Here is a 19,053-nt window from a genome sequence, read left to right as displayed (position 1 = left end):
ATTTGAATCAGGGAAGGGAAGGGGAAAAACAAGGTGATGAGTCAAAGGACAAAGGATAAACCAGTATAACAATGATATTCATAAGATAATATGTTGGAAATAAACTCTTCAACTTGGGAGGGGTGAGAGGAGGGAAAATGGGAGAAAAACATAGGAAGTGGTAACATTGTTCAAGAAGTAATGAACCCACTAACTTACAAATGTAACTGTAACCCTTCTATACATAACTATGGTAATACAAAATAAATAAAAAATAAAAAGCATCTTCTGAAAAAATGCCAAGATATATGAATTTGTTCTTAATTAGCAATAGTTGAAGAGAAAGGAGTTATACCAATTATAGTTTTTATAAATCCATTATTCTAGCTCCCTTCGGAAAACATTGAATTACAGTGATGGCTCTGTGGTCATGGTTGTCTCGCAGGAATTAGAGTTGAATGTTGAAGAAATAAAAATAGTGACCAAGCCCTAATTCTTGTTTTTAGGGTACATATTCTTGGTATCCTCTTTGCTAAAATCGTTCCCATTTTCTCCTTGCTACACTTTTTTCTTTTTCTCTGTTCTTCTTAATTTTAGATCTAGGAATGCTAGAGTTCTCTTGCTCTCTTGGCTGTTGAGCTGTCGGAAGTATGTTAAATTCAGCATTTAGACACTGTAAACAGTAGATTTAGCCCCCTCCCCCCAAGTCATTAGTATGTCTCCCTTCTTGGTTACACACCAATAATGTATATAGATAGACACATCTATCTAGAGATGGTATTGGGTCTATTCATTGGTGTGTCTGGATTCTAAGATCCCACAGAGCTCCCTGGGTAAAGGCCTATCCCCAGCCTAGGGCACTACTGACAGGTGGCAGAACCTTTGGCACTCTTCCATCTAAGATGTGATCTCTAACAGAAGCCCTGAGATCGCTGAGGACCCCAGTGCCCCTCTCTTCTTCCTGTTTTGTTCCCTCACACACTCCCAGCGTTCTGTGCTTTCTGCTGCAGACCTAAAATCAATAGAGCTTATTCCCCATGGGGTGATATCTCCAGAACTGAGCCAGAACAAACCTTTCTATCTTTATCTATCTTTCACTCCTCCTTGTGTCTAATACATGTCTAAATCTTGTTATGCAAACCCTTCTAAGGCTTACATCACTGTATACATTGGATAGCCTATTATTCTACTAGAAGAGGAAGAAGTTAAAAGTGATACTCTTTTAAATACACACCAGGCTATGACACTCATCTTCAGTATGAGTAGACTTAGATGACTATGCAGGTAATTCTTTGAGCAAGTCAAAGAAAAATCCAACAAAAGAGGCGGCATTCCCAGAGGAGTGACAGTCCTCCTCTTCTCTTCACTCAAGCCCTCCTGGTATGTTTATCTTACCTCCCTCTTTCCCTTGACTGCCAATATCTCCATGACTATATAATCATTACCTTTAAAGGAAACTTTCATTTTTTGCCAGTCCTGGGCTTGAGCTCAGGGCCTGAGCACTGTCCTTGGACTTTCTCAAGGCTAGAGCTCTACCACTTGAGCCTCAGCACCACTTCCGGCTTTTTTCTAGGTATGTGGTACCGAGGAATCGAATCTGGGTCTTCGTGCATGCTAGACAAGCACTCTACCACTAGACCAAACTCTCAGCCCTAAAGGAAACTTCTAATCACACCTGGGCAGGCTAATGTAAACCTGCAGAATTACTGTGGAGAAAGAAGAAGGACAAAGCAAGGTAGAGAGAGAGAGGAAAAGAGAAAGAAGGGAGAATGAAAGGATGGAAGCAAGGAGGAAAAATCGTAGAGAAAAACTTGAGCTGTCTTTGAACTCACAGTGCATAGTAAAGTTGTACTCTTGCATAATCTATGTTTTATCTTCCCTTATGAATCATGTGGTAGTCTTCCATGATTGAAAATAACTCAGTTCTTTCTAGGAAATAAAGCCTGTTTGACTCTAAGACTGCAAATAAAATGATATAGTTTGTTACCTGAAAAATCTAAAACTGTTCTGCTCAGCATGGTGGCAAATAACTATGGTCTGCTACTCTGAGGCTGAGGTGGGAGGGTCATTTTTTGCCTAGGAGCACCAGCCCGGGCAACGCAGTAGGGTTCTTGTGGTGTGAGGGCTCAGTGGTAGAGTGCTTGCCCGTGTGTGTGAGGTCTTCGTTCAATCCCTACACTGAATGGATGTCTTCCCAGAAAATAACACAAAGGAAATGAAGATCATCAGAAAATACTCCCAGAACAGAATGTGACCTCTCTGTGTGTGACTCAGTACTAGGGAATCAAAAGAAGCATGTGCTCTGTAAGTGCGTCTTTTCTCACGGCCCCGATTTCTTTGCTCAATCCACCATGGTGGACCTTTTAGCCAAATGCCTTCTCCTATCTATGTGCTCTCATCCTAACCACCCTGACAGGAGGCCATCCATCCTTCTTGTAAATCCATGGACACTTGTATGATACTCACTATGTTCCTTACATTTATTGATGTTGACTTAAATTTATTTGCATATCTATCTTACATATTCCCCTCTGACAAAAATTCACTATAGACCCATACTGTACACACATATATGGATGTTAAATTAAAACAACCAATGAAGTTCAGGGTAGAGTTCTAAATTTGTCATACATTTGCTTTCTTCAAAATATGACTTTAAAAAATCATTTTCCTAGCTGGATTCTAGGGGCTCACTCTTGTAACCCTAGCTACTCAGGAGGCTGCAATCCAGAGAATCATGGCTCACAGACTGAGTAGGCAGAAAAGCCCGTAAGACTTCATCTCCAAAATAATCAGCTCAAAGCATGATTCAAGTTACTGAGCACCAAGCAAGCAAGCAAGCAGGGAAAGTTAGCATGAGGCCTGGTTTAAACCCTGGTACCAGCAAAAATGAGGCCATTTTCCTTTAAAATTATATGCAAACACTCATATTAAAGTGATCACTGTAAATAAGTAGCAAACAAAACTGATTAAGATACCACTGGGCAAGAAAATAAAAACAAAAATTTTTCCAGGGTATGTTTATTATTTGCAAATCTTCTATATGCATATGGGCAGAAAATGAAAGGTAAAACAAAAAGATGAAAACAATTTGTTTTACTATATGGTGAAAGTATTGGCTCCTGTTAACATGCAATGTTTATACAATAAACATTGTTTTTCAGTGTATACCCACATCTGAATTAGTAATATTCATACTGGATATTGGCACTAATCTTTCTGGACTATGGAAAAACATATGTAACCAGGTGCCAGTTGCTTACACTTGTAATCATAAGTTCTTAAGAGACTACCACCTCAGGATCATGGTTTGATGACAGCTCAAACATGAAGTCTAATCACCAATTAACAAAAAAGTTGGGAGTAGAGCTATGGCTCAAATGGTAGAGTGCCAACCTTGAGAAAAAAACACTCAGGGATACTACTCAGGGCCTGAATTCAGCACACAAAAAGAAAGCAGAAGAGAAAGGTGAAAGAAGAGTGGAAAGAGGAGGAAAAGGAAAAGCATTTGTAGCCCGTGTCTGATGTCTCTCTGAGCCTGCCTGCACACAGGGACACATTCCGAGAACAACTGAAACCCCAGAGCAGCACCACAGCAGACCTGGACACTCTGCAGACAGCTCTGCAAGGCTGCAAGTGAGCCTGGTGTGTCCACACTTAAAGCCAAGGTAAACATGTTTTAAAAAAAGTCCCCAAAAACCTAATAACTGAAATACTTATCACCAATTTAAAGTACAGAAACTTCTTTTAAGACGGTAGCAGAATTTTATGACACATGAAAATATTCTTTGAGTTCAGTTTAGTTTAATATTCCTATCCAAAGACAAAAAAAACCCCACATTCTTCTTGCTGTTCATCCCACAAGGCACAAGACTTGTACACTGGCATGTTTTGTTTGCATTTGTGCTCTTGCATTTGTTCTGGGGGGAACACACCTAAATTTACATTTTCAATTATCTTGATACTGTTTCTGCTCATTGCTTTGATTTTTAAAAAATAAATCACAAAAAACAGAATTATCATCTTTTCAGAAAAATCAGATTACAAATAAGAACTACCAGACTCTTTTTCTGAGCATATGAATTGATATGTAATACACTGAAAGAAAAAAAAAACCTGCCCAAATTATTGCTAAGCTACTGAGCCTACATGCCCTGAATATCTGTAGCTTGCTAATATTCACTGCATTTACTGGGAACTGTTCCTTAGGAGAGGAAAAAGATTTGAACTTATTTTTTTTCTATTCTGTGACTTAACCAACACAATGACCAAAATGAAAAAACTAATTTGACATGGTGACTTGGGGGGGAAAGTACAATAATCCAAGACTTTTATTAAGTGAATATATTTTAAATTATTTGTATAGTCCAATAAATCTTATTGACACACTCAAGCACCACAAAGGACAAGAACAAAAGATGCTGAGTTAAAGCCATACGCCAGGCTGAAGAATTTTCTCAGAAATCTTGGTTAGGCTGTGATAAGAGCACAAATTCCTCTAAGTATGCTGAACAATGCTTTAGGGCATACTTAGAGAAGATGGTATGAAAAAAAAAAAAAAAAGAAAGAAAGAAAAGAAAAAGCTTTATTGCATCACACACATGGAACCAGATTCCCCCTCTGGTGGGCTGTAGCCAGCATGAAGTTCACACTACATTAATTTGCACTTGTCGATATGCTGCTTTGCAAGTATTCTTTGGGCATGTACAAATGTATACCCCAACTCCTCATCTAGAATATAAACTCCCTAAGGGCAAGGCCTGGTCTTCCAGTCTGCCCCACTCCAGAGTCTCCTACCAGGGTCTGGGTAAGTCAAGCTCTCATCTAAGACAGGAGCAGGGATGGGAATGTGCAAAACCTACAGAAGTGGGGGAGGGTGTGAAGAGTGCTGGAGAGAAGCTCTGTCATCACCAGGACCGAGTGATTACACACGCCACAGGCATGCCCAAGTGGCCCTCCCCGAGAAGAGACTGGAAAGAAAGAAGTGAGACTGCAGGTGGTAGCTGGGTAAGGCTCTGTCTGGAGTCTAGCTCTCAAGATTCACCCATTCTCTCCGCCTGCCCAAGAGCACACAGCTTTGCAGACACAAAGCACAGAACAGAACTTCCCAAGATTTTAATCTACTGTAGGTGCCAAGTCACAAGTAGAAAAGACTAATACTAACAGATATGGTGATCCACTGCAAGGATGTTTTCAGAGTCTAATAGAAGGCACTGGACCTCATACTGTTGGTACTTTTTAAAACTAAAAAATTCAGGGAATAAGGTCCCACGGCCTATTGCAGAAGCTACTTTGATCGTCTTACTATTAGAAAATTCTTCCTTCAGACTGCAGTAGTTTCTAGTTGCTGTTATAAGTTGCTTTGTTTCCTATTCTTCCCATGTAGAAGATAAAAGATCAGGTAACTTTCTCCTTGAAAAATCTGTCAAATACTTGAAGACAGTGAAGCATTGTGTATGTGTCTTTTCTAAATGAAAAGGTTCAATTCTTAAGCTTTTCTTTATTCATTTTATTTCTCTGGCCTGATTGACTCTTAGGACTTGGGGATTTCCTCTCATTTTTACACAAAGTGGTACAAAACAGATGCCCTTCTTTCAAAAGCCTGAGTGAGTCAACAGAGTTTAGTCAAGAATCTCTGTGCCCATGCACTGCAGGCTTCTGCTTGTACTGAAATTGCCTGTCACAGTGCTGTGGATTTGAGCCACTCAAATCCAGGGTCTTTTTGGCCTTAACCTTTGCATGCAAAATGTTCTGATCTATTTCTTTTGTAGATATGCTACTCTTCCCCCCCCCCCCAATCTTAGGGCTTGACCTCAGGGCCTGAGCACTGCCCTTGGGCTTTCTTAAGGCTAGAGCTCTACCACTTGAGCCACAGCACTACTTCTGGCTTTTTCTGTGTATGCAGTACCGAGGAATCGAACCTAGGTCTTCGTGCATGCTCAGCAAGCACTCTATCATTAGGTTAAACTACCAGCCCCCATATGCTACTTTTTTTTTTTTGGCCAGTCCTGGGCCTTGAACTCAGGGCCTGAGCACTGTCCTTGGGCTTTCTCAAGGCTAGAGTGCTACCACTGCAGCCACAGCACCATTTCCAGCTTTTTTCTATATATGTGGTACACTAGGCCAAACTCCTGGCCCCCCATATGCTACTCTTAAGCATCTACTTTGATCATACCAGGGTAGAAATTTTGAAGATAAGTGCTTTTTTCTCAGCTGCTTTCCAAAGCTCAAAAGTTATAATATGCACAATACTCTCTGAAAAGTTGATACTAAACTAAAAACTAATGTGTAAATGCCATATTTGTACTCTCACCCAAGCCACAAAAGAAGCAATGACACAATAGCCAGTCATGACATATGTGACACAATAAAACTATGATACTATAGCCAGAATATGTTCATTTGGCAATGCCATTAGATGAATAAAAGATCAGGAATGCAGCACATTTACCACAAACATTTTAAAACTAAATGGTAGATCAAAGCTCTCCATTCCAGTAAAGGCAGAGAAATTTACATCCCATGCGTAGGGAGAGTCTAGAAGCTCTTTCAGAGAAGGATGAGATAATAGAGATCTCAGGCTCTTAGGACTGCATGGCCTCTGCTGCACCTCCTCCTGCAGCATCAGGGATGCTGCGACCCACGCCAGCAGCTCTTCTTTGTGCTGTTATTTTGAGATGCAGTCTTGATTCCTGCCCAGGAACATACCAACACTGCAATAACATCTTTCTGCTTCCCCAAGTAGCTCTGAGAGCAGGCTTGTACCACTGTGACTAGCTTCCTTCCACATTGTTGCCTAGGATGGCCTCTATCTTCTATCTTCCCGAGCTAGGATAACAGGTACAAACCACCATGGCCAGCTATTAGATGAGACATAGTCTCATGAGCTTTTCTGAAAGGTTGGCCACAAGCTCCTATCCTCCATATCTCGTGAGGACTCTATGCATGGGCCCCGGGCATGCAGTGCCTGGGCACAGCAAAGAGGTAAATGTCTGTTCCTTCGGGCAGGAGTGTCTGTAAGTGCACCAGCACTGCAGATCCCCACCTTCCTGCACTTATGGCAAGTGCGAGGTCAGTACAGGTCCATAGACCAGGTTAATGAGAAATGGTAATACATGCCTGGAACTCCAGCACTTTGGAGGCTGAAGCAGGAGATGGTAAGTTCAAGGACATCTTGAGCTATGTAGTGAGTTCCAAGGCTAGCCTAGCCTGAAATATAAGGCTATAAACCATAGGTTTGGGTTTAGGGCTCTACAGAGCTACTTTTAAGACATGATGATCAGCAGTGGCTGGGGTAGTCATTTTCTTTAAATAGTTTGCCAGAGATTCATTCATATTTCTTTATAATGATAAAAAGTCACTTGAAACTACAAAGCACAATGAAAACATTCATATTAATTTAACAACAAAGAAAGTTGACATTTTAGTAACAGTCTCTTTATTTCCTTTTAAAAGAGTATATAACTGTGGAATACTAAGATATATGTATATATATTCTAAAATATATTTTCTTAATTTAAATAAAGCAACTTCAAAATATTTTTAAGATAAAGACATTTGAATCTTGGTTTAGCATTATTTACTATTAAAGAATTATTGTTGGTATTGCTAGATATGATGATGGCATACTAATTATGTACAAAATATTCTTCAGGGATGCACACTAAAGTATATGTGGGTAAAATAATAAGCATTATGTCTGAGATATACTTTAAATATTTCTTCAAAAGGAGAATAGGTAGAGGAAGGAGAGAGTGAAGAAGAGGAAAATGGAAAAGAAAAAGATGATGACAAAAGATGAAGATGACAACAATGAAGCCGCAGGAGTTGAGAGAAAAGATGTAAAGTAGGTGCAGCCGGATTGACACAGCAAATGGTGGACATAGGTGAAGAAATAGCTTTGTCCTACCCTCATCTGTGTATAAATTCACATGGTGGTGGTGGTGGTGGTGTGTGTGTGTGTGCTTGTATGTGTGCAGAATACAGCCTACAAAAAAAAAATCTCTAATAAAAATTAAAGCAGAAATGCCTCACTCTCCTCCATACCAAATGTCTTCCCCACCCGCTAAATCATTTTCCCCCTTTATGGGTACACAAAGTATCCTCGGTAGCTGACAGTTTTTTAAGCTAAAAAGATACAAAAGAGCTGATGAGAAGGAAGTTCCTGACACACAGAAAAAAGAAAGGAAGAACATGGGTGGGAGACACTGCCATTGTCACTCTCCTAACCTTTCTTTCTGACCAGGCCAGAGTCAGGGTTCAGGCTGAAAGGAAACATGTCGCCGTGGCCCAGATGCTCGCCATGCTTTGTATACATCAGAAAGCTCTCGGGCTCAGCACATTCTCATCTCGGTTTCCCACCTACTTAAAAATCTATCAAGTTGTCAGAGTCACTAAAATAGAAATAAAACGACTATATTATGAAGAACACCTGCTTGCAAACCAAGAGATAGCCTTCTCATTATGCTCAATTATATAACACATTAAAATTAAATATGCATGTTTTATAGATATTTCAAATCGATGTTCAATATGTCTAGCTCTTAAAAGTTAAATGCAGATTTCTCTCTGAGTGCAGATGGGGGCCAAGCAAAATAGCTCTTTGGTCTTACAGCAAAAGGTCAGGTCATGGCTCAAAGACCAAAGAACAATGACTGCTTTGCCATTCCAAGTTATCCAGAGACTAAGACCCCACCACTTTCCTAAAACCAAAGTAATTACAAAGAATATCTGTAAAATTCCCTCAGCCTGCCCAAGCAAAAATGGTAAAAAGTTGAGCATATCTTGTAATTAATAACATCTTGTAATTCTTCGAAGATTTTCTTTCTAATAAGTGTGGCCCTCTAAAAAGAATTCAAGAATTACTAGACTGTCTAAGAATCTAATTATCACTAAAAAATCATTAAGAAAACTGTGACTATTTCACTATTTCTGGGAAATACTTACAAATGAAAACTACTCCTTCAGATTACCACAATCTAAGCCTTCAACTATTATTGGTTAATTAACAAAAGATACAGTGCTAAAAGAAAAGTACTACAAATAGTGTTAAACATGTGATTCATTCTTATTATTCTGATCGAGGTTGTTTTCTTCTAAAACATTATAATTTCCTTTTAAATTACTCAGAATCATTGATGCTGAATTTTTCCCAGTTTAGTCCAGAATAGTATGCTTCCAGAAGACTGTATCGTCATATAAAAAGTAATAACGTAGAAGGTAAGCCAGTACAGCTTTTAAAAAATTGCAGAATGTCAGAAAAGAACAAAGTCTTGCACCTGACTTAGTCCTGGGCCTTCATGCCCAACAGAAGATTTTCCCATTCCACTATCAAGAACGCCCCCAACTGGAGGAAATAGTAGCTTCCTCATGTGTACAAGTTAATAAAGAGCAAGCTTTTAAAAATGTAAAATTGGTTGTAGCATCTTGAATAGGGTGGTATAAAAGCAGAATTTTATTCTAATGATCTGGATTTTAATTTAGTACTAAAGATTTTAAATATGACTTGGAATTTTTTTGTATTAAACTTCATTATCATTTAATCTCTTAACACTTTCCCAATTGTCTCTATGGCATTTATAACAAAGAGTTGATTGGGTTGAAAGTGGAAAAAAAGATTGAAATATATGACTTTTTTAAAGCCTTGAATGGAAACATGTTTGAAAAATGTATTTGAAGCGAACCATCCACATCTGAATTATACATATTTCTTTAAAATACACTAAGAACTCAGTCTGATTATTTTAATAGAATAAACAACTTGCCGCCTTTGGCTTAAAAAGAAAAAAAGTAAGCCTTCAATGGCCTGTATTATAATATAAAAAAAGAACCAATTAGCCTATTCGAACTGCTTTCTAAAAACTTTATCTATATTGTTAATTAAAATTGGAGCATCTATATGGCTCAACCAAGTTACAATGTAAAACATCTGTTCAAACTGAAATTAAAGCAAGCACCATTCCTTCCCAAGCACTTTAAATTTTGCTGTATTTAGGCTTCCTGAGAAAACGTATTCATGGTTATCTTAGTTAAAACGGGTTTGACTCTGCCAACAATCAACTTGATTGACATATTTACATATCAACTCATCTCATCTTACAAATTTTAAACTTTTTCATTTAAAATTGGATGCAAGTTGTCATCTTTCAAAAACTTCATGTACGTATATTTTAGGTTCAAACTGTGCATTAGAACATTTTTTTAAACTTTTGTAAGTAATAGATACACATATACAAATGTATATTTATGACCTGTCATATTGGAATTTTATATGCATACAGTTGTAGTCTCACTACTTCCCTATGAAAGGTGATAATTTTAAGCAACTATAAATGAAACTCTTTTAATAGTGTAAACTGAATCAACACATTAGTTAGGAACAATATTAGTTAGGAATAATAAGCAAAATAATAACTTCTGAACCAACTTCAGAAAGAACATTACTTATATCTTAGATCGCTGCGTATACAATGTGTCATTCCTTACCTTATTTTTAATTTCAAAATCCATTTTAGTTTTTGCTTTGTATTCTCTGTGCTCCTTTTCTGCCTCATCCTTCTCCATTTGGGTTTTATTCAACTGGAAGCGTATTTCTCCACACACCTGTTCCATCAGAAAAAGTAAATGAATAGCCACTGGAATCCTCTAATGTCCGCAATTAGATCTTTTGGTGCCCCCTAGAGGCAATATGTATGAAAGACAACAGGCTTTTCTTTAAGAATATCTAGTAGAATAGTCAATATAATATAGCCTGGTAAGCTCTGCATTGTTAAATCTAATTATTTCACATAAAGATAAAGAAATACATAACTAAGTAATTTAAGTGATATTCTCAAAGATTATTTTCTGTAAAATAGTTTCCATTGAATAGTATCAACTAAAATTATTGTCCAAACCTTTAGGTAAAAATGAATAATTAAAACATTCACATATGTTCTTTCTCCTTCCAATTTTTCTGGTTTAGTATTCACTCTATATTAAAAAATGTTCCTTTGAAGATTTCAACACCTTTTATGTAAGGAAATTTATACAGGCATTTTTCTGCCTTAGTTTCCTGTGGAAGACTGATTGGTATTTTGGTTTGTAGTAGTGTTTACTGTCCAAACAACATCAGTCTTACATTAGTAAGTATACAATATCACTCAAGTCAAGAAATATATGATGGCAAAAGTCATAGACTAGCACTTATGAAAAGAACATGTGTATCTAACATGAAATCATTTCCATATATTATTAAGAAAACATTTCAAATGTTGTTTATCATTACTTACATAATTTGCATTTTTCCTACAAATGTAGACATATACTTTGACAGTACAATTAACAGATAAATCCAAATAAAGAAATTATGGGCCTTTTGAAATTACTGAGAACCTCTAGAGAGATCAACTAAATCACAAGATAATTTATAACAGACTTTTAAGCATCATATATATCTACTAATTATACTTGTCTGAAATTTCTCTACTTTGCTTTTAAATGATTTTGAAACTCTAGAAATTAGTGTCATCACTGATGCGGCATTCGTGTATGCTAAGATATAGAGCCTATATGATTTTTTCGTAGAAACGTGTTTGAATATTGTATTTAAAGAAATAGAGGGATTGTGGGGCCAGGAGTGTGGCCTAGTGGTAGAATGTTTGCCTAGCATGCACAAGCCCTGGCTTTGATTCTTGGTACCACATACACAGAAAAAGCTGGAAGTGGTGCTGTGGCACAAGTGGTACAGATCTGGCCTTTAAAAAGCCCAAGGACATTGCTCAGGCCCTGAGTTCAAGCCCCAGAACTGGCAAAAAAAAATAAGTAAAATAAAATAAAAAAATAAAGCGACTGGAGTTTAAAAGTATCATGACAAGGAGAGATAAAGTCAGTAAGCTTTTCCCAAATGGCCATCAAAAAGGAGAAGGAAATACTTTTTAAAAATTGTACTAGAAAGCTGTCTTCAACCTCTGACCTGATTCTCCCATGTCAAAAAGTTATAAGCATAGCTGGGTGTGGTGCCTCATGCCTATAATCCTAGTTACTCAGGAGGCTGAGATCTGAGGATCAAGGTTCAAAGCCAACCCAGGCACCAAAGGACCTGAGTCTCTTATCTCCAATTAACCTCTAGAAAACAGGGAAGTGGGGGTTGGCTCAAGGATAGGGTGGTAGCCTTGAGCTGAAGAGCTCAGGGACAATGCCCAGACCCCGGGGTAGGGTGGTAAGCCTTGAGCTGAAGAGTTCAAGGACAGTGCCCAGGCCAAGTTGAAGCTCCATGACCCACCAAAAAAAAAAAAAAAGTTACAACCACAGGGCTGGGATATAGCTCAGTTACCTAGTAAGTGCAATATCCTGAGGATTCAATCCTCAGTACCCCCCCAAAAAAAGACAAAACAAGTTATAAATATGAAAATCCTTTAGTTGTATAATTTTATTATAAAATTTGTAACTTTTATGTAATCCTAGCTACTCAGGAAGCTGAGATCTAAGGATCACGTTCAAAGCCAGCCCGGGCACTAAAGAAAGTGAGACTCTTACCTCCAATTAACCACTAGAAAATGGGATTTAGGGCTGAGGCTCCAGGGGTAGGGAGGTAGCCTAGAGCTGAAGAGCTCAGGGACAGTGCCCAGGCCCAGAGTTCAAGCCCCAGGACCGCCCCACCCCCCAAAATATTGCAACTTGTAGTGACAGAAATTTAAGAGATTAAAGGGACCCCATTTACATTTAATTATCACCATTCCAATCAGTGCCCCGGGCCCTGAGTTCAAGCACCAAGACTGGCAAAAAAAAGAACTAAGTTTTAGGAAACTCTGGGAGATACACGTATCTTACACAAACTGTGTATGTAGTAGAGAATAATAAGTTGCTTTAATTTACTATATTATGCATGATCTCATTTAGATTCTTAGTTTGAAAGTAATAGACTTGAAATCTAGATAAATTTGTGGTGTTTCTTAAAAAAACGGGAATGTTATATATTAGTCTTGTCCAGTTAAACCCGCTAAACATCTAGTACTTTATTCACCAGTCAGTGATACACACAGCACAAATTCTGTGGTGTTGTGATAAAACGAGAATGACACTAGAATCTGGGCAGATATGAAAAATAAGTGGAAAAGAGATCGTTTATGTTAAGAATACTTTTCAAACTGTAAATAGATACCTTTGACAATTACTATGAAGAGTAACCCTACTCTGGGGTGGGGGAAAGACTTCAGAAATACAAGTTTTCCTAAATATTCAATAATTGGAGTTATCTAACGCGTATTTACATGTCTGCCTTTGGCACTTAAATCATAAGCCAATGGAAGACATTCTTTGAATCTAATTGGCATCTTTGAGTCTGCAGTCCCTATATGCTGTATCTAGCAGGTGAGTATCTGCTCGGTGATCACTAAGTAAACTTGCATTAGTATTGAAATAACACAAATATGCATGTAAGTAATAATGGAATTATGGAATCATTGTGTACCTTTGTGACGTCCATTTCTTGTGAAGAAAGCTGCTTCTGAACGTCCTCTAGTTGACTAAGAGCTGAAATCTTTTCCCTTGTAACCTTTTCCACCTCAGCCTCCAGTTGAGCAATATTCTGAGACAGGAGCAACATCTGTACAGGGAGATGAAAGTGCCAAACACAGTCTAAAACCTTGTCTCTTTAGTGGTCTTGCACAGCTACTGGGCTCGTTGGTTTTCTAGGGTGGGGACGTCCACTTTCCCGCTGCTCCCTCAGCTCATCCTCTCCTCCTCTGAACTCTAACCTACTACAGAACGTGTACAAGATGATGAACCTACGTTTTGGTTGAAGACCCAAAATGACAGATATCAGACACTCTAGGAAGTTATGGAATGGATTCAGGCATGCATTTCACATGAGGCCTGGAGAAATCAGACACGCTCTTCCACCCGGAAAGCACGAAGGCACGGATGGAAGAATGCACGAGGATGACAGCTTTATAGTCATCCTCCTTCCCTCAAAACAGAGAGGGGCTCTTTGTGGCTTCCTTGGTTAGGCCCACCTGCCTTCACACAGTCCTCCTCCACTGGTCCTCACACCGTCTAGTGCTCCCCTGCCCTCCTCCACCACTCCTCATGCCATCTAGTGCTCCCATATCCTCCTCCACTGGTCCTCACGCCGTCTAGTGCTCCCCTGCCCTCCTCCACCACTCCTCACGCCGTCTAGTGCTCCCCTGTCCTCCTCCACCGGTCCTCACACCGTCTAGTGCTCCCCTGTCCTCCTCCACCACTCCTCACGCTGTCTAATACTCCTCTGCCCTCCTCCACTGGTCCTCATGCCATCTAGTGCTCCTCGTCCTCCTCCACTGGTCCTCATGCTATCTGCTGCTCCTCTGTCCTCTGTCACTGTCACCTCTCCTCTGAGGACTCTTCCCTGACATCAGCTCCCAGCACACAGGTGGCCTTCCACCTCCTTGGGCTGGCCTTCAGCTCGGGTGCCAGGCGCTCAGGCCTCTGCCTGCAGCTCGCAGACACTAAGCACTGTTGCCGTGCCCCACTGCTCACACCCTAGAATGCGCCCTCTCCACCCTCAGCCTCAGGGTATCTCTATCACAGCACTCTTAGTTACTAAGTTTTGATTTTTTTGTTTCAGTACAGAGCTGTTAAACTCAGGACATGCTAAGCAAGTACTTTACCCCTTCAGCTATACCCTACCCTACCTCTTGTTTCTTTCTTTCTTTTCTTTTTTTTTGCCAGTCCTGGGGCTTGAACTCAGGGCCTGGGCACTGTCCTTGGGCTTTCTCAAGGCTAGAACTCTACCACTTGAGCCACAGCACCATTCTGGCTTTTTCTGTGTATGTGGTACTGAGGAATTGAACCCAGGTCTTCATACATGTTAGGCAAACACTCCACCACTAGGCCAAACTCCCAGCTCCTTGTTTCTAGTTTTGTCTTTGAGGTAGTCTCACTACCTTTTGCCCAGACTAGGCTCAAATGCATAATCTTTCTGCCCCTACCTCCACAGTCATTAAGATTACAGGTTAGAACACGGTCCCAGGCTCTACCATAGCGCTGAATTAAGACTGTTTTTAATTTTTAGACTGTTTTTAGTCTAAATTTCTCTAGCTAAATGTTGCTCACTAAAAGCCAATGAATATGCTAGGAATGGGTGAATAAATAATCAGAATACTTGATTTTGCAGAGGAACTCTGTAAAGATCAAATACTGGGCTTTTTTTCTCAGATTAAAAATGCTGGGGGAAGGACCAGGAGTGTGGCCTAGTGGTAGAGTGCTTGCCTAGTATGCACAGAGACCAGGGTTTGATTCCTTAGTACCACATACATAGAAAAAAGCCAGAAGTGGTGCTGTGGCCCAAGTGGTAGAGCTCTAGCCATGAAAAAGCCCAAGGACAGTGCTCAGGCCCTGAGTTCAAGGCCAAGGACTGGAAAAAAAAATGATGGGGCCCGTGAGTTTGGCCTAGTGGTAGAGTGCTGCATGCACAAAGACCAGGGTTCAATTCCTCAGTACCACATACATAGAAAAAGGCAGAAGTGGTACTGTGGCTCAAGTGGCAGACCATTAGCCTTGAGAAAGCCCAAGGACAGTGCTCAGACTCTGAGTTCAATCCCCGGGACTGGCAAAAAGAAAAAAAAAATGCTTCCTAAGTCTTATGACTTATCTCTCATAGTTTTTATTTATAATTACATTTTGATGTGTTCTACTCAATTTCCTTTTCTTCTGGACTCTTTAATTTCTCAGTTAAATTAGCAGTTTTTAAGTGAACCTACATGTAGGGATATCTATTAACTTTTTTATGTTAAAATTAGAGTAATCAGAAATAATGGTACTTGGACCCAGTCATATATAAATTCAGCTTTATCAATGAAGTAAAAACTAAACTGGGATAAAAATTAGCATTGATGCAAGCCCTAGAACCTCATGCCTATAATCCTAGCTACTCAGTAGGCTGAGATCAGAGGACCGAGGTTCAAAGCCAGACTGGGCTTAAGAAAGTCCACGAGATAGGCTCAATGGTTTCCCTCATTTGTCATAATCAGTAGAAACCTTGGGCTTTCATAGCAGAGATTTGCAATAGAGCAAAACCTAGATACATAAGGCCATATAGTATGATGCTAAATGAAAGGATCTCTAGGATATAGAAACAAAAGCCACATAATGAGTGATTGTTGTCCTTAAGGTACTATGTTATCTCTCATTTCTTTTGCTGTCCCTTGGTTATCTCATATTGTTACAGTATCTCACTTTGTTATCTGATATATTGGATATATTTGTATTTGGTTATTTGAAATTGGATAGGGAAGGGGGGAAAACAAGAAGAGGGGTGGGGGTGGGGGGAGGGAAATGGGGACCAAGACATGTGAAAGGGTATCAATGTATGTGAATTAATGCACCTTCTACCTGGCGAATATAATGTAACCCTTCTATTAATTACAATAAAAAATATCTGAAAAAAAAGAAAGTACATGAGACTTTTATTTCCAATTAATTATCAAACAAGCTGGAAGTAGAGCTGTGACTTAAGTGCTAGAGCACTAGCTTTGAGTATCCAAGCCCAGAGTTCAAGTCCAGGACCAAGTAAAAAATAAGACATTGAGGCAAAGTTTTGATAAATTACAAGTTTCACAGAAATAAAACAAAAAGAGCTGTCTTTGAATTATATAAATAGCTAACGCTGACCTGTGTGAAAAAGATGGATCGTGGTAGCTATTTTATAATTTAGGCAGATGAATAAATTAATTTCTGAAAATTGTGATAAATGCCATATTTGACTTAGGGTTGTCTGCATGTCCTTATCATTATAAGGTTGTTTATAAATTTCATTTTCACATAAAATTAGTTTTAGTAACATTAAGCTATACAGTTTCATTGTGTATAATTACTACTTGAATCTAAAATCAAAGGTCAAAACAAGATAAATGGAACTAATTATGAGTATCAATTTAATTTCCTAAATTTTCAAATTCAAGTTCATGATGAATGTATAATTATAGGTTTTACTGGACCTCTACAACAGAAACAAATTTTAATGACCTGCTATTAAAAATTATATGATATGTTAATGTGGAGACAAACCTGGTAGTTACATTTAATATGAACAGTGCCTATAGTTTTCAAGCAACTATGCAGACATTTATTTGGCTAAGGATAAATTCTGAGTCCACTGCTATTCCCAGGCATCTACCTGACTGCTCCCCTGACCTCGGAGTGTCTTCCACTGCCACCGTCACCTCTTTCCTAGGCCCTCCACTTCTGGAGGCTCCCTCCTGTCGTCCTGCCTTCTTGTCCCCCTGCCCACCATCTGGATGTCAGCATAACACTGCAGGAGCTTCTCCATCCACATCTGTTGCCGAGCCAGAAGGAGCACAGACAGCTGCAACACGGCTGGATGTCCAGGACTTTGACATCAGGGAAGTTCTTTATATTTTGACAGGGGCAAAGAAAAGACAAAGACACCAAGGCTGGGCAAGCTCGACAGGAATTTCTGCAAAGCAAGTCTCCTGTGTACTGAATACGGTATGAAGCTGTACTTCTTATAGAAGGGATACAAGAATTAAGAATTCTAGTAATGTGTTGATGTCAAAACAACCAACTAAGAAAATGAGTGGACCATAGGGGGTGGTCAAATAAATACATGATGAATGACTAATGAACTAACACACCTGTGTAAGCTCGGTGTAGATGGGATCATTACTAAAGGCACCAGACAAAACTCGCAGCAAGTAATAAAGGCAAGATGATGCAAACTTGGGCATGGAGAAGGTCCATGCTCTGCTAGAGCTTTCTACACAAATATTGTGTGTGTGTGTGTGTGTGTGTGTGTGTGTGTGTGTGTGACAGAGAGAGAGAGAGAGAGAGAGAGAGAGAGAGAGAGAGAGAGAGAATATTAGAAAAGAAAAAAAACACACATAGAAAGAAAGACAATCCATGCCACTCAATATTTGTCCTGATCCTCTTGTCAGGAGAGCAGGGTAGCCTGCTCTAACCTCACCCAGCTAGTTATGGTAATCAATCTGCCTCCCTACTGGACTGCTCTGGGGCTAGGCAATGTAATAGAGAGTCTCTCTTTAAAAGAAGGAATTATGTTGGATTCAACTTGATATGAATATAGTTGAAGTATATACTTATATTGGATTAATTTTCAGTTCAGCTGAAATGAGCTTCAAGAACTAAGCATAAACTCAAGTTTACTTAAAATAATTAATGGTAGAGCTGGGCTTTATATTTAAATTTATCTGCTTTTACTAACATGAAGGTCCAAGAAGCCAGTCAATAAAGCTGTTTCTGTCTTTCTCTATAATAATAACAATGAAAGCCACAAATTGAACTTTATTCACTACCCACTTTAAGCCAAGCATTCTAATCTACAAAACATTAATCTCATGAAGTCCTTGAAGTATTTTCAATTTCATTCTTCTGAAGCATACAGAAGCTTTTTTTTTTTAGGTGTCAAGCTGGGGACTGGTGGATCATGCCTATAATCCTAGCTACCCTTGATCTGAGGATCAAGGCTCAATGCCACCCCCAGCAGGAAAGTTTCTGAGACTCTTACCGTCAATTAACTACCAGAACACTGGTTGTGGCACTGTGCCTCAAAGTGGTAGAGCACTAGCCTTGAGCTGAAGAGCTTAGGGACAGAAGCCAGACCCTGGGTTAAAGCCCCCATGGACAGACAAAAAAAAAGGGGGGGGTCAAGGTCACCTGATGGTCAATTTGGACTCAAGCCAGAATGCCTCTTCTCTAAAGCTGCTTTCCCTGAGGGGAACAGTTGCCTAAGTGCTAGTGCCAATACCAAGTCTTTACTCACATATCTTTCCAATGTTAGGTCCAAACGTCCACCAAAGCTTTAGGGAGACAAAATATACATAAATGTCTCAGGATCCAAAATGCTCTATTTTAGTTGCCACCTTTATTCATGAAATACTTGGCAGTCTTAGAGATTCTGTTACATACGAATGCAATTGATACAGGGGCAGCCATATCCTTTTTGCCTTTCTTATCAGGAAGCCTCATTAACATACTTTTATGTTGTAAAACTTCCTAGCAAGCTTAATGGCTGCCATTAAGCACTCCCTCAAAGGAAACTCTGCTATAGCCTCTGCTTGCTAATTTACCATCCCCTCA

At 39.3% G+C, this 19,053-nt stretch overlaps 1 protein-coding gene across 1 annotated transcript in view; it reads right to left on the bottom strand.

Annotated features, from left to right (window-relative positions):
- Sdccag8 (SHH signaling and ciliogenesis regulator SDCCAG8) overlaps positions 1 to 19,053 on the bottom strand; it is a 188,973-nt gene that overhangs the window by 115,227 nt on the left and 54,693 nt on the right. The window contains exons 11-12 of the mRNA XM_090341503.1: positions 13,430 to 13,564; positions 10,465 to 10,581 (exon numbers count right to left, since the gene is read on the bottom strand). Of these exons, the coding sequence (XP_090197629.1) occupies positions 10,465 to 10,581; positions 13,430 to 13,564 (252 nt within the window). The remainder of the gene's footprint in view (positions 1 to 10,464; positions 10,582 to 13,429; positions 13,565 to 19,053) is intronic.

Source organism: Megascapheus bottae, chromosome 10 (assembly GCF_031878675.1).
Source record: "Megascapheus bottae isolate mThoBot1 chromosome 10, mThoBot2.hap1, whole genome shotgun sequence".
Classification (NCBI taxonomy): Eukaryota; Metazoa; Chordata; class Mammalia; order Rodentia; family Geomyidae; genus Megascapheus; species Megascapheus bottae.
This window is presented reverse-complemented; position numbering and strand designations above follow the sequence as displayed.